The 22,974-nt window shown below is 38.3% G+C and overlaps 1 protein-coding gene across 1 annotated transcript; it reads left to right on the top strand.

Moving 5' to 3' along the window:
* The first annotated feature begins 83 nt into the window (after nucleotides 1-83).
* Nucleotides 84-22,974, top strand: LOC145227836 (uncharacterized). Its single transcript, XM_080092758.1, has 35 exons — nucleotides 84-292; nucleotides 3,200-3,368; nucleotides 5,227-5,267; nucleotides 5,328-5,467; nucleotides 5,920-6,074; nucleotides 6,414-6,564; nucleotides 7,281-7,413; nucleotides 7,634-7,678; nucleotides 7,744-7,870; nucleotides 8,455-8,672; nucleotides 8,944-9,128; nucleotides 9,567-9,656; nucleotides 10,638-11,081; nucleotides 11,369-11,422; nucleotides 11,503-11,556; nucleotides 11,932-11,985; nucleotides 12,109-12,216; nucleotides 12,578-12,631; nucleotides 12,700-12,753; nucleotides 12,836-12,889; nucleotides 13,286-13,330; nucleotides 13,401-13,454; nucleotides 13,878-13,931; nucleotides 14,082-14,135; nucleotides 14,212-14,283; nucleotides 14,382-14,417; nucleotides 14,525-14,569; nucleotides 16,663-16,695; nucleotides 17,095-17,241; nucleotides 17,301-17,368; nucleotides 17,786-17,973; nucleotides 18,041-18,118; nucleotides 18,502-18,674; nucleotides 20,536-20,680; nucleotides 22,464-22,974. Exons 1-35 carry the CDS (start codon nucleotides 214-216, stop codon nucleotides 22,535-22,537), a joined length of 3,675 nt encoding a protein of 1,224 aa, XP_079948884.1. The 5' UTR covers nucleotides 84-213; the 3' UTR covers nucleotides 22,538-22,974.

Below are 22,974 nucleotides of genomic sequence, written 5' to 3'. Positions count from 1 at the left end.
AGGCAAGTCGGTAAGTTTTGGCGCACAAGTGCTAATGGTTGCCTTAATCAAGGTGGGGATATCTAGCGGTGTCCAATCATTTTTACCTCATTGCTTGTGATACAATCAAGAGAACAGGTTGAGTAACATGCAGATGCATTTAGACTGAGGCAAAGGCAAAGCAAGTACACAAGGGAAAAATATATACTGTGACCTATAGGATACAATTTCAAGATGGTGTCCCATGAGTTCAAAGGCTACGGGCTACTTCTACTGTTCAGCGTTGCATCAGTGACCTCAGCTTATATCACAGGTACAACTTTTGTTCTTCAATTAAATTTTAAATTCAAAATTAACTTTAATGGGTAGTCACCCGCTTAATTATTTTATGAGAGGGAATAATTCAGAAATAGTTTTAGACGATAAAATTTAAGAGAAAAAGAAACCTGTCAACAATAAATATTCAATACAAATTTGCCGATCTTGTGGTTTTAAACGCAGAACATGCTTGGGTTGGGTTCGTGCTTAAGTTTAAAATATGTGCGAGATTTAAGCAAATTCTCCACTTTTTACGCAAATGTGCATGCGCGCAGAGTGCTAAAAACCTTCTGCAAAGGGTAAAGCATTACTCAATATGAAATAAAGTTGACGAAGCCTCAGTCAAGTGCCAAATTCAAGTGTCAAAAGGGCTTCAAAAGCTTTCGATTTCAGTTTTAAAATATAGGGCCCATTTACAACTCCGCGCAAAAACAATACAAGAAACTAAAACGAAAAAAGCCTATTTCAATTTAATTCGTTTACTGAAAAAAATGTTTTTGTAGTTTCGCGGTGGCACTAAATTAAAATTATTACCTAAAGTTTCGTATGCACAAATGGGCAGCAGTTAAAATGGTCATGGCGAACCGATTTGACCACAGGACTGCGTCTGCTAAAATTGCAACGTGGGACTTTCCACGCATTTGCAATGCCTGTCACAAACGTCAATGCAAATAGCACAAAGTAATCCTTAAAGGTCAGCGCTCTTGCAGAATGTAAATCTGTTTGTGGTACATACACGTAAAACAGGGACCACATGCATTTTGCCCGTACTGCGGATGTATAGAAGCCGCAAATGCTACAGCGATGAGTGTGTATGATGAAACTGCAAACAAAGGCTGATTTCGTAGCTGTCTTGCGGCCGAACAGACCTCGGTGGAAAATGAGCAAGACATTTTTATCGCAAGTAAAACAACCGCCCGTCGTGATATTTTATCTGCGTGCTCGTCGGTGTGCACACGCCAAGCTTTTTAATCAAAGGAGCGCCTTAGGCGATTCGCGTTTCTGGGGGGTTGAAAGTACATCGCAAGTTAGTGCAAAACTTTTTCGCTTTTCGTTTAAATTGCCTCACGATTTGAAGATAAGTACTAAAAGATTGCGTGAAATTTATATGCATAAAAGATAGAAAATCGTAATAAATAAAGGCGATGATTAAGGTCACGAACAGCCCAATGATACGTATTGTTGGTAAACCACATTTTCAAATAACTACTTATAGGTGTTGTTTACAAACGTTCAAGTATCATCACCTCTAAAGAGTCAAAATAACACTTTAGCTTAATATAGAAAACGCCAATTATTTTAGGTGTGTTTTCGGCCACGGAAAAATATGGTTCGGTAATCGATACTAGAAAAGAAAACAATATTAGAAACGAAGTAAACAACGTTATTTCAATGCAATTACGTACGACAGTTTGTTGGCTGTAAGGTTTTTTGCATTACGAAATGAGCCTAAAATGTCAGACAGCACAGGAAAGAATTGTACATTGTCATGTAATGTTTAGGTCAAACCAAATATCTTCGTGTTCATATATTCATGTAACCAAACTAATTGGGTTTACGTAAACTTGCTATGATTTTTTTTTAATATTCAATAAACATTACGCAATAGGCCGTTGTTCAAAGCTTATTATACCACAGAAATCGAATCTAAATTCTAACTAATTTTACAGGCAAATATTTCATATTTAGATTTCACCAAATAAGTCAATGTTTGTACAATCATGAACGTAATCAAAATAAATATGGTTACGCACAATGGTCATGAGTTTTAACACATATTTGTTGTATTACACAATAAGTCATTTGACTCCAAAACGAATTGAGAAATCAAATTTGAATTTTTATGGATTTTACACGCAGACACTCATGTCTCTGACCTATTAATTCAAAACCGAATCAAAATAAATATGGTTACGCATATTGGTCATGAATTTTTACTCAAATTTACGCAATCAAAAGAAAACGAAGTAAAAAATCAAATAGGCATTTATTTCAAACGCAAGTGTTTCATTTTTCGATTTTACCAATTATGTCCCTTTAGTCATAAAAGAAATTAAAAAAAACATGGTTACGCACGCTGTTCACGAATTTCTGATTAGGGCCACACGCTGCCAATGCGTTGGGCTATAAAACCGCTCATGACCACGCAAGTTAAGTAGCTATCCCAAGAAGCATTTGCATCCAGTAGTTATTTGGTTCAGCTTGCCCCACGAAATTTAAAGATCAGTTTGCACGTCGTTGTTTAAAGCACACGACGTCCTTCTGGCAGTTTGTTTAACGGAAGATCGTGATAACGGCCGCAAAAAAGCCGTTTCGCTTTGCACTGCAAGTCAAATGCGATGCGTGCGAGTAGCTGGACCCAAAACAAGAGATTAACACAACCGGCAGAGGCTTATCACGATGAATGGGTTAAACAAAGCGGCGCGTGGCTTGCTGTAAGCGCTGCTTAAAAGTGTTTAATACAGCTGCGACTGACAATCAATTAACCTAAACCACAAATGCATATCTCAGTCTTATGTAACAAAGGCTGCGATAGTACAAAGTGCAATTTGGTTTCATTAAGATAGAAGCAGCATAACAATGTATGGGCATAATGGTGAAAATAACGGCCCAAATAGACGTAAAAAGCGACATGCTTTATTGTTCGTTTCGACGTTTGAACAATAAAGCATGTCGCTTTTTACGTCTATTTGGGCCGTTATTTTCACCATTAAACTTATGAACAGATCCGTATATAGTGTTCCAATGTATGGGCAAAGTTGGCAAAACCAAAAGAACCTCACATCGGTATGCAGTAACGCATACGAATCGAAGAAGCTTTCTGCCTCTGACATTAAACTGCATTAAGTCCATCGAGATTTCACTGCAAATTTGTGAGTTATATTTTTGTGAAAATCTGCAGAGGAATTCGCCAACCTTCTCCAGTCGCACCACGCATTGACAAAAGTCGGACAAAACAGCGCCACCTCTTCAGGTATTTCCACAACCGTCGTGAGGAACGGTGATGATCTGGTTCAAACCGGTTTCAGCCGGCTGGGAGTTGAAACAGGCCGAGAATCGCTTGAAAATAGGTAACACACATTCTTTGTGGTTCCAACTATATTCTCAACAGGAGCATTTCCCTATTTTAACAAACCCCTAATCTTAAGCACAAGAAGAAGAACTGCAAGTAACAATTTCCAAAACGTTATATATTCAATCCAATGCTTGATAATAATGTTGTGCCATGACACAGCACGTCCAAATGCGAAAAAAAATTAAACAAAAACACGTATTTCCCTTTCGATGTCTAACTTCAAACCCTAAGATTTCGATAGCGCTTGCATTTGTATCACGACGAATCAGAGTGTTTTTTCAACTTGTGGCCATGTTTTTTTAAACTTTCTTACATTGTTTCCCACTAGAAACCATTAAAAGAGTACAAATAAATTAGTTTTTACTTTTAATGGGATGGTTAATTCTGCTTTATGTGACAATTTAGAACAAATGAGCTTTGGTCTAGCGCAGACATGTAGACCCGAAAGTTTCGTCTACTCGTCGAAACAAGAGTTAAAAGTCGTATGTTGCCAAAAAAATAGACGGCACACTTGAAAACATCGCACTGAAGAATCACTGGTCACGCAAACAAACCGGCATTATACGCTCAGTGGTTGACTTAGAAAATGCGGCTTGTTTGATGGTAGCTCAAGTAAATGTTGCGTACGTATGTACTGACTAATAAACGGGATTACGTCGGCAATGACGCAACATCTCAACCGGCGGTTCGATGAAAATCCTGAAGTAGGTCGGCAAAAATTTTCGCGGCTTCCACAAAGTAGCTTAACATTGTTCGTCGTTGTTGGCGACTGTTACCCGTGACGCAGGCTGTTTTGAGGCTACCAATGTCACGTGAACTCTCAGTAAGCAACTTCGGCATGACAAGCCACCAAGGAGCGATTTATGGCACGATTTTCGAAAACAATTCAGCGGTAAAACCAAGGGAATTTTTTGCTTGTTAATATGACATAGCTTCCGCGAGAACCGGTTATTACTTCAAGAAGCATGCTAGAACTGTTGAGTTGTTTCGCAATAGCATGAATCACTCTCATAGGGTTGTGGTTTTTTGCTTTGTAATGGGCGTGCAATGGGCGTATAATGGGTACCTACGCATTGCCCTATAGTGTGGGCGGCACATTTGCGTGCGAACCCTGATAAACAAGAGGCCAAAAAAACAAGTAAAAATCTGCCATATGAGTAGGCATGATACGCATGCGGTAAGTATTTCCCAAATAACATGGATAATTTAAAATTTGCGTATTTGCTGACAAGGCCCAACATTTTTAAGGCTGTATAACTATGATGAAATAGTGCGAACCTATGGTGTAAAGCAGTGGTTCTCAAACTTTTTTATTGTCGGGGCCAAATGATATTGTTTTAAGTGTGTAGGGAGCCGCAAAAAAAACGAAACCTTGAGAAAATCACTAAAATATATGACTTTAAAAGATTTAATTTGGGCATAAAACCAGTTGCCTTTTATTAAATACATGGTAATGTCTTTGGAGGCAATAGAAGGACAATAACAAAACTAATTGTACTAACATTCAAATTACTTAGATGTAAAGATAAAGAATAGACACATATTTTGTAAATTGCCGTGGTGTAACACGTTTGGAACATTTCAGTAAACGCCAAGAAATAAGCACAAACCAGTAAAAATATTTTAATCATAAACATTACTGCCAAGGTAGTGGTGTATATAGAATACATCGTGTAGACGTTTCGACAATCTCTGTTGTCATCATCAGAACAGAGATTGTCGAAACGTCTACACGATGTATTCTATATACACCACTACCTTGGCAGTAATGTTTATGATTAAACTACTTTTCAAGTCCGTGCATAGTGTTCCTAAGTAAAAATATGTTTTAAATAAAATCTGTTCCTTTTTAGGTCTTCAAATGAAACTAACAGTGACAGCGCGAAAACAAGAGGTTTGGAAGTTCCATAAAGTTTGTGTTTCTTACCATTACTTAGCTTACTATTGTTAACAGCGCTTTGTCAAAACCAAAAACTTGACGTGGTGTTTGTGTTGGACGGAAGTAGAACCATGACGTTGCAAAAATTCCAGAACATGCTGAGTTTCGTAAACCAGATGAGCGGAAGAATGCATATAGGAAAGGATAAGACGAGGGTGAGCGAAACCTTATTTCCATATAACACAAAAACCGACTAAGGGATTGTGTGATGTGGCTATATTTAACAGAATTACAGTTTCGTTTTCTCCTTACGTCCTTCTTTTACACATTTAAGAAATATTTGAACTAACAGAATGGCATTGCTTGACTAATCTTTCAGCAAAATTCCATTGACTCAACATCGTGTGCAATTAACTTATAGTTATAAGCAAGCCCAACCTCCAGGCCTGAACACGGACTGTAGTTCCAAAGCCCAAATACAGTTTAACGTTAAATCAATTTGGCGAAAAGAGATTCAGAATATATACGTTATGTACAGCTGCACGCAACAAATCAATAGACCTTTAGATACACGAAGCATTTGTAGCAAATTTTAAACTTAAGCCATAAAGTATATACTCGGAAAAAAATACTCGGAAATACAGAAAAATTAATCCAATTGTTATAGGTGGGTGTGATGCAATACAGTAGCTGCATCAGGCCGCATATCTTTCTAAACCAGCATTACGATGTGAAAGAGCTCCAAAACGCCATCATGCGAATTAAATACGAAGGCAAAGGAACCGCTGTTGGTCGTGCTCTTAAATTTGCAGCAAGAAGAATGTAAGCGTTTTCTTTTCTGACCAAGTCTAAGTTATTTTTAAGATTAATTAACAAAGCAGTGAATATGAAAGTTCAAAGATGTGGCAAAGAGTCACATGTTGTGGCGGAGAGGGGCCTCTACAACTGAAAAATAGAAGATTTATTTCAAAAAATTACAAAACCAAATGTGTTTTATTTTTGTTTATTTATCGCTTCGTCCCTTTTTTGTCTCACTTGGAAAATAAACAGCTGAGTTTTTTTTTTAAATAACCGAACCTTAAAAAAGTTAAGAAACACTGTTGTAAAAAGTCATACTAGAAACACGAAACTCAACAATTAAAAACGAAAACTTTGACGCAGGTTCAGCAAAAGGAAAGGAACCAGAGACTTGAGCAGCGGAGTTCGAAGGATGTTAATTCTTATCACTGACGGTAAATGGTCAAGACAAGACGAGGTCCGCGATGGAATTCGAGAGTTAGAGAATCTTAATGTAGAACGATTTGCTATCGGGGTACGTACTGAATTAAATAGAACTGATTTAGCTAAAAACTTCCAGTTGTCGTACGAACCTATTTTTTAAACTAAAATTAAAGTTGTACACATGGTATTTGAATAAACCAACGTTTCAACTGTTAATCTAAAAACCACTAAGGAATAACTTGCCCCTCAAGTTTGACAGTACGCTCCAATAGAAGCATTTCCTTACTTACTGCACCTTTTCCTTACTGCCGCGCAGAGTACTAAATGATATGACGAGCTGTCTTAATTCCAAAAAAGAGATTTTTTTTAATGAAAAATTCTTTGAGTAAACAAGAAATCCCGGTATTCATAAGAGTGCTTCACACAAATATGTATGTGTTATTTGAGCCTGAAAAAGGCTTGTTTCTGTAGAAATAGAAAATAATTAGCTGCTTAAAAGGTGTCCCTAATCGAATTTTACCCTCAATGCTCCAACCTTTGATGAGCACCCATTCACGTTTGTAATGACGGTGTACCTGCAGCGCATTTAGACCCTATCCATCAATCGTGCCCTCTAATATTTTGCATCTAATAACTTTTTAAAGTTACAAAGTCTCGTTTACCAAGCTCACAATCTCAGCTCGAGACCTAGTTTTGCATCAAGGTTCGCAAGTTAAATAGACTTGCTGTACGATTTCGCGTTTTAAGTTTAAATATCAAGGTAATTTATCCAGACTTTTGTTTGATAAATATTGTTGCTTGTGACAGATGGGTAGAAGTATGCGCAGCGTTGAACTTGGGCTGTTGTCATCAAAACCAACCAAAACTCACGTCCACTACGTACATCACTTAAGTGAGCTAAACAAAGTCGGTTACAAGATTCTGGATGAGCTTTGCACAGGTGAGACCCCTGAACGACAAAAATCTTACGACTAAAAGCGCAAAAAAAAACACGTTGTGAACAAGTGTTGCAAAATCGCTAAGCATCTGAAGAAACTGCGGTAAAATTGTAACTTAACGTTCTGCAAGGTTTGTAACGATTAGGTTACAATTTAGCAACAATTTTGGGGAAAACTGTACATTTTAATACGCTTAACGCATTAACCGTCTTTTTTCTGTAGATCGTTCATGTGTAAATGCCAACATCAACAATGAAGGACTATCAGGTAACAAGAAATCAGGTTTGTCAAAAATAACATTGAAACTCTTTGTTAAAAGTCTTAATTCTCAGGGTTTGACCTCCTGAAATCTTTGAATATGAAGCAACAGTCAGGAGTTTCGACAATCAAAGGAAGCAAGAAGGATTTAAATGCGTTCGAAATCGGACCGCAAACTGCACTACAAATATTTCCTGCAAGGTTTGGGTCTTAATATATTTTGCCGCATTACCCAATTAGCAAGTATATTATGTAGTGGTAAGCAAACTCAACACAACAATCACATTTCTTCAGCTTGGAACATATAACATTTTTAGAATTATTGTAACAACAACACATTCTAACTTGTGTTGCAACCATCAGTTCAAAGGCAAGGCTTAAACCGACTTAATCCTGAACACGTCTTTCGTTTTCCTGAACAACAAAATTTGGAATTGCTACAACTTGATGTAACCCAATAGGTCAAAACAAATTCAATCGCCGACCTCAAATGTAGAAAGAAACATAAGTTTAGTTTAAATAAGTGATTCAACCTTCAATAGGTCGTGACTCGCCAAAGTAGAATTATGTACAATACCAAGTACAGAATTGTTAATTTAATACCGCAGTCATTTTGAACACTTAACTTAGCAGGTGTCTATTGCTGCTGTTCCGTTTGTGGGCAACACCTAATGAAAGAAACAACCAGTGGTCCGTATTGAGGAGCATGTGGCCCCTGATTGAAAAGCTAGCCTAAACCATTTCGCATGCGACGAAGTAGAATGAAAAGTGTGACATGTTTTTAGTTTACTTTTTCCCAACAATCTGCCACAAAACTTCGCAATCACCACCGTGTTTCGCATGAACGAGTTGACACCAAATGAAAACTGGTCAATATTGGAGTTTCGCCGGTCATCAGGTGGCGCTCTTGTATCGTTACGCGTCATTGGTTCTGAGAAGCCAAATCAGATCCACTTTCTTGCCGAAGATAAAAACAAACAACAACAAATTTACAAGTTTAAAGGTAAACAACAATCGGATTTAAATGGATGTTTCAGTGGTTTTCCTAAAAAGCCTTAAACTTAATTAAACTTTGTCAGCTAAGAACTGAGACAAAAAATCGACACAAAAACCTTTTCAATGCTACTCATAATCTTGTACAAAAACTGCAGTTGTTTTTTCGACTTAAGCATAGACAATTGCCTAACCCGCTCAAGCTATGGCAAATTACTCAAAAACGACCCAGTAATATCAAGCAACCAGAAAAATAACGCTTTCTAAAACTTTTTCTTTAGGAGTCGACACACTGTTTCAGAGCGGATTTCATAAACTTACGCTTTTCGTCACACCAACAAGAGCGACTGTCACAGTTGATTGCACACTGATCGGTCACGTGACTCTCACATACCCAGCAATCCTTTCCAATTCTGACGGACCTATTGTGGTGGCAAGAAATATTAGAAGCGACGATAGCGTTGTGGTGGGTATTCGAAAACGGTCTTATACATCAAGCTTTACTTTTCCAGTCAACGTCTTAATACACTTTGTTGCATGCAAATTCACAATTTTTTTCACAAATAATGCAAAAGAATTAAATGTCTGACAAGAAACAAACAAGCCAATATAGTTGTAAAAAATGTTATTCTGACGTTCGAATTAAATGTCCATTATAAAAATATGTTGCAAAGGGTTAATACCGTTGCTTAGTGTCAATGGGGATTGTTCATCAATACGTTTTCCATCCTTTTAACAAATCAATACGTTTTCCCATCCTTTTAACAATTAAAAATCTGTATTAAAGCGAGTCCCGGTTTGCATAAAACCCCAAAGAAAAGCATTCATTTAAGCCAATACTGTTTATTCTTCTTAACTGGAAAAATGTCATAATTTGTTGGTTAACGAGCATGTGTGGTAACAGGTGGACATACAAGAACTATCAATTTGGTGCAATGCAACGTACGAAGGAAATTCGGATGAGCATTTTAATTGCTGTGGACTTCCTGGGCAGGTAACAAAGTAATTCGGTAAATTACAAAGCCAGTACACAAACTGTTTGACCTACCAAGCACCGAACCCTTGTCCTGCCTAATTACGAAATCGAAGTCGTTAAACCAGTTAATTTTACCCTTCGGTGTTCAACCATTACTCTTGCAGCTCATATCAAAATGCTGTGAGAAGCACAAAGAATTTTACTGGAGTTACTTTGGTTCTTGGCCCTTTTTGTAGAATAGATTTTTCCTTTTTTTAATCATTATCACAAACTTTGTTTCCAAAAGATCAGAAAGCCTCTTATGAAAACCACAACATTTAAGGATCCACATAAACTTAAAAAGTCAATTAGAACAAACAACAAAAAGATGTTAAAAAGTTTTATAACCTGACCATATTGGTAACATCAATCGGTACGTAATGTCAAACGACGGCCAATGCCCTCAAATGACCGGGTACAAGATTTTTCGCAACTGTGCGTTGGTTTTGGCACCAAGCCCATGGTCATTGGGATCGTAAAACACATTGGCATTAACTTTGGCCTATATAAAGCCAAGCTCCGGATAAGTGTACAACATTGATGAGAATCAGCAAAAGCTTGCACTTCAAGCAGTGGGAAATTGATAAAGTTGCTTGTTATAAATGTTAGAACTTAGTCATGTAGTCAGATTACAGGTGTATAAAAAATGACAAATTTTAGATAAAACTTATCTTTTGCAACAGCAAACAAGGTCAGCATAGATTTAAAACAAACTGAGCGCTCTAAATAGTTTTTAGGGCAGTGATAAAATCGCAAAATGAACTGCAACAAGGTGTTGTTGATTTGCGGATTTGTACTTTATCTACTGTTAAGGGTAAGTAGCTTTCTGTCACCAATTTAATGTTTTTTAATGCAATTGACATGCTCTGGTTCAATAGCACCACGGCGTTACTGTTTCAGAACTTAATTTAGCTTTAATCAAACTTTTGGTAACCGTAAGATTTTTTGGTGTTGTTTTAGTGCGAGTCCAAAGCATCCAACAATATCCAACAACAAAATATTGAACGGAATTCGGAGAGGCAAGCAGAAACAAGATTCATCCCCAACAAACGCCGCGAATTCAATAGCAATCCAGCAATAGTTAGACCAAGTGGAATTTCCAGCACACGAAACGAAAACCAAAACACAGCTAACAATGTCAGAGTCAGCCGACCACACGGAATTCCTGGCAGCTCAAACCGCGGGGTGGCACCAGAAAGAAGTCCACCTGGCCACAGACGAACAACGCCACATAACAGGGAATCGCAAAATCGACTCACAGTACCGAGGCCACGCCAGGAAACGGTTATCAATGTTGTGCCGAAACCCAGTACACCACCACCCACTGTACAGAGTCTACCTACATCTGATAACTGCCCAAAACTACCTGGGCCACCAGGACCAAGGGGATTCCGTGGTCCTAAGGTACGTTTTGTGTACGACTTTTGCCACAGGCATATCATTAGTTTAAAATTAAAACCGGCACAGGTAGTCGGACGCTCAATGCGTAGATGTTTTACTTTAAATGTCAGTTCGGTCATATTCTTAAAGTCAAATTCAGGTCAGAAACCAGTGTAAGCTCTAATTGAATCAGTTGTGGATGTTTATTGTAATGTATTCTAAGCTTTATAAATAATGTTTTTTTTATAACACTACACATTGTTCTGCATGCATTTTATTGTGTCAAAGTATTACATCGTTTACGTTTGTAGGGACATCACGGAGATACCGGAGAAGACGGAAAGATTGGGTACACAGGAAAACCGGTAAGAAAGAACTTTAGCATCCAGATTTATTGAGTCTACTAACTGAGTCTACGAAATAAGAAACTAACTTATGTTTACAGGGACTTCCAGGAACTCCAGGTGCGAACGGGCCACGGGGCCACCAAGGTGATAGGGTAAGTTGGGAAAATCTAACGTTAAGTCAAGTATATATAAGCGTTAAGTAGAAAACTGTAACTGAAGTTTCCAAAAATATTCATTACAATGACAACCAGCCCTGATGATGACAACCGTGATTGTTGAAACGTCTGCATAATGTATTCTATGTACACAAGTTCTTTGCCAGTTATATTTATGAATAAATTACTCTTCAAGTCCGTGTATAGTGTTCCTAAGATTCACTACAGCTGTAAGAAATGTTCGATTTCTAAAACAGTTAACCCAAATTGCTCTATCTATACTCTAATGAAACAAATAAAAATTCATTGATATTTGACGTTTTTATATCTATTAAGTTGTACAAACCGCTGTTATGTTCATTCTGTGTTTAGGGTGAACCTGGTCCACAAGGCTATCGAGGACACAAGGGCTCGCGGGGAATAAAGGTATTGTGACAAACAAATGCGAACTCACACCTGAACAATGCAGCTACTTACCCTATATGCGTAACAAGAACATTACGAAAACCCAAACAACATATAATAGTATAACAAACCTTTTTAATGTAGGGAGACATGGGCCCGGTCGGGCCGAAGGGACAGAATGGAATGACTGGGCCAACTGGAAGACCTGGCATGGCCGGTCCACGGGGAAGACAGGGAGCGCCTGGAGAAAAGGTAAATATCACGATAAAAAGTCGTATGCATGAGTGAGTTTTATTTTTTTTCTTTGCGATTGTATAAGTACTTCTAAACGCGGTTTGAATACAAATATGTACTTCGCTAACCTAAATACACAGTTTTATTTCTGAACATAAATGAACCAGGCCGTACGATTTTAACATGTATGTATATGAAGTTATTGAAGTATTGTTTGTAAACTCGCACAAATTATAGTCTGGTACAATGACAATTTATGCTCTGGTACAATGACAATTTAAAGTTGGTTACAAAATTAATAACATCAAAATTTGCTGTAAAAGCTTTAGGCCTATAGGCTAAGAAAATGAGATCAAAACTGATAATCGTTTTGTTTAAGGGAGCCAACGGCGAAAAGGGAACCACTGGGGTTGAAGGAGACGCCGGAAATCCGGTAAGAACAAAGCGTACAAATAAGCGAACAAAACTAAAGATTTTTAACTACTATTGCTACTGAGACAGGGAGCGACAGGCAAAGGTGGCAGACCAGGCAAACAAGGAGAAAAAGGATCTACGGTAAAAATACAACATTGGCTTTTGAAAGATTTTCACATGTATATTTCGTTTGAATAATTTATTTTGCACACTTTTGTTATAGGGGATTGTGGGACTGCGTGGACCACGTGGTCACCACGGCAGACCAGGAATCCAGGTTAGTATCCGGTAAAACTATATACCAAAGAATTTGGCCTGAAACTTGCTAAAAACCAGTGGTGGGATTCAGCAGGTTCGCACCGGTTCTATAGAACCGTCTCACGAAAATTTATGAGATCAGCAAACTGGTTAGCATTACCGGTTACTGTCAATGGACTTTTTGTAACAAAACCGGCTGAAAAATAGGCCTTGTGTGATAGAATCGGCTAGCAAAAAAATTGAATTCCACCACTGCTAAAAAACATATATGTTTTTACTCTACAAATCCAACTTATTATTTAAATCGATAAAAACTACTTATATGCTGAATGTAGACAAAATTAAACGCCTTGTCATGGTTACCAAGGCGTTTTTGGTCAAGCCAAAAAGAAAGAAAGGCACTATTTCTTTGTAGGGCTTACCCGGACGAAAGGGAGTAGCAGGTCCACCAGGCGAAACAGTAAGTAATTGTTTGCATTGTAGAGGGCCAAATGGAACTACTAATACTGATTTGACAAATTATATTGAAGGGCATGCCAGGTCTTCGAGGAAAGCCAGGATCAAAAGGAGAGACTGGCGAACCGGTAATACATATTTTAGCATGTTGATAAATTCGTTAATTATAGTATATTTACTGATTCACATGTATAAAAAACTACATAAACCTTCGCATTTTTTTTGAACTATTTGCTGTAAAAGCTAACTTTGAATATACAGTATACAACACATACAGACAAAAACCTGGCTTCAAATCAAACAACCGTATTTTTTTACACATTTACACGACCATCCACTTTCCACAATGTTAACAAGCAAAAACGCAAAATTGATTGTCTGTAAAACTATTCATACGTTTTAATCAGCGACACTGTCACTTTTTTAAATTCCGATCCAGAACGAAAAAGGTGATTGTGCATACAATGTCTGACAGTAACCGTTTTTTTGGTGTGCAAGCATTGGAAAACGTCATTTAATGTCTAGGAGTTTAATCTTGATTTCCAACGCAGGGAACTATTGGCGAAGAAGGTCCACCTGGACGGCCAGGAAATCCTGGTAGAAAGGTGTGTAGCAGCAATGCAAAGGTTTAGTCGTAAACTAATTGCCAATGCATTCTGATTTTGGTGTCTAACTTAAGTATACATGCCAAGTATAAATGACATTTCAATCAACAACCCTTGTGTATGTATCAATCCCCATTTTTTGCCTTACAGGGAGATAACGGTCCATCTGGAGATATGGGACCACGGGGTGACCAAGGTGCACCGGTAAGACATATTTTGGTCGCATAGAGCAAACTTCCAGCATTTTTACATGACGTGTCATAAACACGTTTACTTATAGGGTGAAAAGGGATCTTCAGGGCTTCAAGGACGACCAGGGAGACCCGGTCCTTCCGGTTTTGTGGGACCAAAGGTATTTTAAGGTTTAAATAAAATACTGCTAACAACAGCAGTTACAGTTAGCATAGCGTTACCATGCGTCATTATTTCGCAACAAATTCTTGTTTTTAGGGACATAAAGGAATGGAAGGTCCGGTGGGCAAGAAGGTATGAATTAATTCGGACTTAAATGCATTTATCGTATTAAAAGTGGATTAAATTGAAGTTATTAACTTGAGTTCAATTTCGTGCGTCAATCAACCGTACTGTCACAGGGCAACACTGGAATCACAGGCCCACAGGGATTGCCCGGAGTCAAGGTAAGACTGTGAAGAGCTAAATATATATCTATTGGAAAGCACCGGTTTTGCGGTTGTCACGCGTTTTCCACAAAAAGCAGACCATGAAAATAAACATGCAACGTGACTAGTGGAAAAATAGGTGAAAAATAAAATACGATAATGTGATGACGATGATTATGGGCAAGAAAACTCTTTAAAAAATGTTTCCCTTGAATCTGTAGAGCAGGGGTGGGCAACCTGCGGCCCGCATGCGGCCCTTCATTAAAGGTTGTGCGGCCCGCAGAGACGCTTAGATTTCAAATGTACTGGCAAACGAGTCGAACTATTATATATTTTTAAGCAGATTAATGCGCCTGATGCTATTTTTCTGCGACCTGGCAAAATGTGGCTAGAATCAAATGCGAATTACACTTATATAAGCAACGAAGTAAAATCACCTTGTGTTATACACAGGTGCGGCCCGCGATCTATTTTTGACAATTGTAATTGGCCCCACAGTAAAAAAGGTTGCCCAACCCTGCTGTAGTGTGTAAAACTATGTACGCGTTTCAAAAAGTCCGTGTGCAACCTAATGTCGACGCACATTTGTGGTGAGTACATATATAGGCAGTAAAAACACTTCACAACCCTAAAGAGTACAGATTTGTAGACGACATTTAAATGATTAATTTTGTTTTTGTTTTCAAAAAAACACCTTTTCCGCGTAAATACAAGATTTGGAATTCTATTTAAATAACCACAGTGAAAGCGCCAAAACAGTAGATAAAAAATACAAAAGTTTTCTAAACTTAAATCTACGTACATAAGACTCATTGCTCTTTACCTTGATTTAAATTAATCTTAAAGTTCAAACTCTAGAGCAGTGTTCTTCAACCGGTGTGCACGGTGCAGCCTAGGGTGCACCAAAATGTGTATGGGGTGCAGACATGGGGTCGAATACACGCGTCCTGTATTCGAATACTTTACGAATACCTGCATGACTGTATTCGAATTCATGAATACTTTGATGATTTTTGAGGGACAGCAATTCGAATGGTATTCGAATAAAACGAGTCAAGTATTTGTATTCATGAATTGTTGACCAAACTACAACGACAAGTAATTCGATTAAACCAAGGCATGTATTCGTATTAATGAATTCTACGCACTTTTTAAAGTTCGGCAATTCGAATTGTATTCGAATAAAACGTGTCAAGTACAAACTTTTAATGAACCATCTATATATTTGACTTACAGGATATTAGAAAAAAGATGTAGGTTTCAACTGATGTGTAAATGAACCTCCGTATTTAAAAAAAAAATGTTGATGTCTAACACTTTCAGTGCGGTTGACGTACATCTACGTCAAACGACGTTTTGCGCAGAGTGCGGATTGACGTTAATTTACGTCATCCATAATCTCATCGACAGTGTGTCAAACTTCGGCAGCTCCGCTCGGATTAATTGACATGATGATATGCATAACGATTTTTCCCATCGCTTTTTATCTCAGTTTACCTTTTAAGTAAACAGGATGCATGAGTCCGGCACAACAACTTTAAGGGGTTCACCAAACCAAAAAAGGTTGAAGAGAACTGCTCTAGAGCATTGGTTCCCAACCTTTTTACGCCACTGGACCGGTAAAAACCTAAAAAATTTCCACGGACCGGCAACAAAAGATCGTAGTGAATGCAACAGATATTTGTATGCTTTTTGTTCACCAACGTTGTCGTTGCGCAACATAATGCAAGGTTTAGTCATAGCCTATATATTAAGGACGAAAGATTACAACCAAACGGCAATCAACTCCACTCAAACAACAAAACGTCAATCTATTTACATACAAAGTCAATGTTAGTGGGATGTTTGCTGTTGTTTAGCTGCCAGTAGGAATCTGATCTCAAAAGCAAAGAATAACTTTGTTGAATGCTAGACGCAGTTTATGACAAAACAATCATAAACGTCACAAAAGCTTTATTGAGTAATTTTGCGGATATCAACAGTAGAAACCCCAGTTTTACAGCCAACAACTTTGCAATAGGTACCAACAACTTTGCAGTAGGCCTACCACTGCTCTAGAGTTTGAACTTTAGTGTTTACATGAGCACAACATTTACGAAATTGTGTTTCAGGGTGAAGAAGGCGAAGCTGGTCCAATCGGCGAGGTAAGAAATGTTGGCTTTAAAACAAAGTTATATAACACTATCCAGGGGTACACAACCTACGAACCAGCAAATAAACACCATAACAATACAGAATAAGACCGACTGCCACATCGTTAGACTGAGTTGCCAAATCGTTATAGATAGACACTGATTGCCAAATCGTTCAGCTAAATTAAAACCAATGGATAAACGAAAAATATGTCTGGACGTTTGGGCACCAGTAGATAGGATATTATAAGACAAATCCTACATCTTTATATCATTAATATATCATTTAATCTTTAACATAAACGAAATCATCGGAAAATGGCGGCCGTTGGTAAATTGAGGACCTGTGATACGGCCGTCATGGCGAAAATTTTGTGCACCCCTATACTTAACGTATTTTTGTTCATTTAGACTGGATTCAAGGGTGACCAAGGGAACCGGGGTCCTGTTGGTCCCATGGGATTACCCGGTCTAAAAGGAGAAAAGGGTGAAAGAGGGTTTGAGGGACCCATTGGTGAAGCGGGAATTTCTGGAAGAACCGGACCCAGGGGACCTAGGGTAAGGGCTGTGGGTTTTGTCGTCGGAGATGTTTTTAATTCATGTTTATTTTCGCACAGGGACCGCCGAGAAGCCTAAAGGAAATTGAAGCATTGATTGTAAAAGCCTTGTCGGAAATGATGCCAGCGTAAGTGAGGGAAAAACACGCGGCGTATAGTTTAATATTTAGAGTTCTAGTTCGGGCAGGGCTAGAAAATGGCTTATTTTGGGCTTGTCATCACACTCGGCCACATTCGTGGAGAATCAAAGTTAACGCAAACTCGGCATTTTAAAGAAATCGGATTTATGCTTGCTCTTTAGGGTTTGATCCCTAATGTTATACCCGGTTACAATTCTGGTTCTGCTTGCTCTCGATTCGATTGGTACCTGAAAAGAAAACTTGACTGCAACTATTCCACCCTTCCAAAGTCATCCATAACAGTAATAGTTTCAAGACAAAGTGCAGAAGTAAAAAAGTGGTCTTTACTTCACTTTAAGCACCATACCAACACAGCCAATAGCAATAAGCCAGTATGGTTGACAATCAACGTGTTTTTGTTGGTAGTCATTTGACCGCGATTAGACACCAGTGTCAGCGGTGCATTCCACCATCAAAACTTGTACAAGGAAAAACAGGACCTCCTGGTGAAAACGGAAGGAAGGGAGAGAAAGGACGAGAGGGCCCCAAAGGCAACACAGGCCCAACTGGCCATATTGGATTACAAGGGCCAAGAGGAGAGCGGGGTTTGTCAGGTATGATATAGAGTTTGCATTGTGTTTGCGATTTATCGTGACATAATTGGTATTTTTGTGTTCACAGGGCCGATGGGGGATAAGGGCGATATGGGTGAACGTGGACACTCGATTGTAGGACCGATGGGACCTCCAGGAAAACCAGGTACAGATAAAAAAAAAAACAATAGGTTACAACAGGGTTGATGAAAGTCAGAAGCAGTGTTAAAGATGTTAATGTGTTTCATGTTTAGGCTTGTAAACAAATCGATCCAAATTAAAGTTAACAAATCGATCCAAATTACAGACCGATGATGTTGTAAATGCGAAATATATACATCTTAAATTCATGAGGATGAATGACTAATAGTGTTAATAAATTTGAATCAATAACCATAAGGGTCATTATAGTCTTCATCCACCAAGCAACGAGCTGGGAGATTGTAGTTTAAAGTTTAGCCGTTTTTAGGAAATTGCAATACTTGTGCGTGCGCAACGATTTTCTTCATAAAACTAAAATATTTCCCTATCATATTTCTTTAATTCCAGGTCAGAAAGGTAAAGCTGGTAAAAGCTACCGCGGAAAAGACGGAACACCTGGGAAACAAGGAATCGTCGGACCGCGCGGAAATCCTGGAAAACCAGGAGCAAAGGGACACGAGGGAGTTTGCGATGCATCAAATTGCGGAACACAAGCTGCATACGTTAATCCACCACACGGGGTATGTTAGCTTTTCTAAACCCAAGGCTAAAGCAATATAATAAACTCTTTGAGGTTATCTATACCAGGGGTGTCAAACGTGCGGCCCGCGGGCCGCATGCGGCCCACCAAACCCTCTAATGCGGCCCTCAAACAATCAACAAAAAATGTAGTATTTAGGTTTTAACAATTCAAAGTTGAAGCTATTCATTAAACAGACATTTACAGCTAGAACTTTATTAAAGAAATAAAAGTTCATATGTTATGAATAGAAACGATAGTGAACCGTTCCTCTAACTCAGGGGTGTCCAACTCGTACACACCGTCGTGCCAATTTTGGTTTCAAAATATCCTCGCGTGCCAACGTTCGGTACTTTTTCCAAACCAAGTCTTAACTGTCTTACCGGTACGGGTTCTGTCCAAATATTTGGCCAATATATAGAACCCTATTAAATGTTTGGAAAAAAATATGTCGTCAAATGCGAGTAAACTTGTTTATGATACTCCGTTTGTGCGACCCAAGATACAAATAGTTTGCAACGGGGATTATGTTTTGTAAAGAAACGAACAATTAAGTTAGTGGGTTGTGTAGTCTTTGCTGGAGTTAGAATAAAGACCAAGAAGAATTAATAGACACAAATTTAATTGCATGCCAAATCCTAATGTTTACCATCTAAATGTGCAACAGCTTGTGTGCCATTTTCAAATGCGATGCCTGACACTTTTGGCACGCGTGCCACGTGTTGGACACCCCTGCTCTAACTACAAAAAGCGGGGCAGGAACTTGGCCGAACGGTCTGGCGCGCCTGACCCATATACAGACTTAAAAAAAAACCTGATCGGGATTCGTCCCCGGGAGAGTCCTGGGTTCGACCCCGTGAAAAAAAAAAAAAAAAAAAAAAAATACAAAAAGCGTTTAGTTTCAGTCAGGGGTCCACAACTTGCGGCCGCACGGACACATGCGGCCACAGAGACGAGTTTGTGCGGTCATGAACATGTTTATTAAAATACATTATATGTACTGGCGGCCGTGACGTAAATAAAACTCATTTGCCAAATATTTTGACTTTCAAACTGCTCTAAACAGTTTTTGTGGTACTGAAAAGGGTAGTATTACCATCCGAAATAGCCATATGCGTCAGCCTTTTGTGCGCCTATTGTGTACAAACAATGCGAAAAAACAGGTACCACAGGCATCACAATATAGATTATGACGTCATAAACACTTAGGACTGATCTTCACACTGTGCAGCTTAATCTGCGCATCAAGTTGGAAATTAGTCTGGGCTTTTCGGGCGTCAACAGATGGTACACATATGATATAAACCTATTTCGTTACATCTGTAATTTTAAAACAAGGTGAAATAAGGATCTGCAATGCGGCCGAAAAGGTTGTGCGCCCCTGGTTAAAGTTGAGAAAACTAGATTAAAAATCACATGCGGCCCTTGGCATAATTTCCAACTGCAATGTGGCCCTCGAAGTCCCATGAGTTTGACACCCCTGATCTATAAGATAGATTCATTTGCTCATAAAGCAACCCGCTAATGCAATTATAAAAGCAACCACAATTACATGCAAAAAAACAGTTATGTCCTTTTTTGATAAAGCGTTATGTTTTACGGCTAAATCGAGATTTAATGTGTGTGTTTTTTACCCCAACAAAATAATATACATCTATTTAAAATGTAAAAAAAACACTTCCACAAATTAAAGCATGATGATCCATTGGGTAATTGGAAATTGCTCTAATCGTAGCAATTACCGCCACGGATATCAGATTGATATTATCTGTTACATAAGGGGCACAAACTCACGACATTCAATAACACATTGCCCTTTTCATGTCCTGTATTCGATCATAACGCCATTATGTTTGCAACAGTTTTATCCAAGAGACACAAAAGGTCCAAGTCCCGCACAACGACCAGACGATCACGGAAGACCAGGTCATAGAGGTAGCCCAGCACAGATTCCTGGAGAGCAAGTGCGCTTGAACATTAGCCCCCGTGTGTTACAACAACTCAAAGGTATGAACATGGTCACAGTCATTTACGTATGTTTCAGTAATGCATTGTTATGTAATTTTTTAATTTTGAGCCAACCAGTGTTTCAAACTTAAGCACGCGGCCATATGGAATGTAAAAAGCCAAAAAATGCTAACTAAGGCAACCAAAAATCAACGCTGTATCAACCACATTCGACAAAGGGTCGTGGTTCTTTCCCAAAATAAATTTCTATATGTTTTATTGCTTAAACGTTTCGGCAAATGCTCATGCCATCATCAGCGATATCAGAAAATTGATTTTTGGTGAAACGTTTGAATAATAAAGCACGTCGCTGCTTACGTCTTTTTGGGCTGTTAGCCTGTTATATTCCTCAAAAAAAAAAACAATTTCATTTCGGCACATCATCTTTAGTTATCACTGAGTAATAACCGTAACGTAAACAAACAATTTAACAAATACAGCACCCCAACTTTATTTGAAGTAAAATACATGTTATATGATGATTTCAATGATGTTCTAGGAATTTTTTTAAAGATGGATTCGTGAGAGAAAAAAAATCCAATGCATCAACATAGCGTTGTCGCAAACCATTACAAACATACGTAATAATAATGAGCATTTAAAAAAAAAAAAACTATGGTTTGCACTGGTTGCAATATGTCGGGCTAATGAACTAACCATTTCCCAAACGGTTGCACTCGCGTCACACTTCTTGCAAACGAAACGAACTGAAAGGACGAAACGAAACGAACTGAAAGGTTAAAATCGTGACTCCAAGTAACAAGCTGGCATTTCGAATAGCGCAAAATTTCACTGATACACAAATTCCCAGAACACAAATCGTTACAAGACATGCGCACAAGCGTGCACGAACCATTATAGTTCATTTCCGAAACAACCATTTACAACACTTACAACTTTCTGTCACGATATTTTGAAACCCGCCAATAACGATTAATCTGTAAACGAACGTTCTCGCAAATAGAAAGGCAACCCCGGACGCTGTTTTCGGGATAATGTGATCCCTGGTTTAATGAACGGAAAGTTTCTTATGCCATAAAAATAATTGTGAAAAAATTTGCAACATTAAACAAACGATTTAATATCCAGTAAGAAAAACCCAGATTGCCTAACCGGGTACACGGCATGCCACAGATACTAACTCGCGTAGATGTACATTAAAACATAGGTGGGCCTTCTACATTCAAAAAGGTATTTATAAAAACTTTTTTGCTGCATTTTTTTACATGTAAACAATTCTGAAACGAGTTTTTGCAGTTTCAGACAGGTTTTTTTGTTACAGTATTAAACGTACGCGTCCAGCTACACTTCCAATTTGGGCTCAGTGGGCGTTAGTGAAATAAAGACCAGTAATACGCCGGGAACATCTAATACGTTGTGTGTCCTTGCCCTACTAAAACTAACTACAAACATGGCCATGTTAAATTTTAAACCAAACAACTGGTAGCAGTATGGGTAAAACGAACTAAAAGTTTAACTTTTTTGGATGGAATTATATCCATTTTTAATCAAACATCAGACACATAACAATGACGTTTCAGTCGATTATCCCAAAATTGTAACTCGTCGTGATTCTGTTTAAAACCGTTCCAACGACTAGCACCCCCCTAAAAGGAGCCCGCAAGTTATTTTAAGGGTCGCCCCATAATTTAACCAGTTCGGAAAACCTGCTAAAGGAAGAACAAAATTTCCGGCTGTTTTAAGGGTCGACCCAAATGACCGTCACGTAGCGGCATTCCACTTTCACGTTTTTAATCCAATTTTTACTTGTTTAACGACACAGGTCCAAATAGGCAGCATGTATACAACCTCGACGACGGATTGAATCAGCAAACACGACAAAGGAACCTGAATTAACGGAAATCATGAATGAGAAACGCCCAACAGCTAAAACAACCGCAAGTCATTGACATCACAACAGTCTGTAAATCAAGATTTGTTTCAAATGTGCGATTTAATGCATCACCATAAGGCTCATTCAGCCAGGAGAATTAGGCTTTTAAAAAGTCGTCTGTTATTGCAATCACATTTCTTTCAACCTTTCAGAATTAAATCAGTGGTGTAACGCTATTAGGGTCATTTAGTAACTTCAAAACAATGATGTTGTTCAATATAGCTGCGAAATTGTTAGAATATGTGTTTAAATCATTACTTTTTATCACGTTATCAGATACGGTAATGTGATTTTTGAAGCAACCATATTGACATGGTTTCGTTTTAATTTCCTTTTTTCTTGTTTGTTTCATTGTGTGTATGTTTGTTGCGCAAATAGACAAATTCGTTGAAAAAATTGA

Source organism: Phallusia mammillata, chromosome 5 (genome assembly GCF_965637545.1).
Source record: "Phallusia mammillata chromosome 5, kaPhaMamm4.hap1.1, whole genome shotgun sequence".
NCBI lineage: Eukaryota > Metazoa > Chordata > Ascidiacea > Phlebobranchia > Ascidiidae > Phallusia > Phallusia mammillata.
Note: the sequence above shows the minus strand (reverse complement) of the source record. Positions and strands in the feature narration are given on the sequence as shown.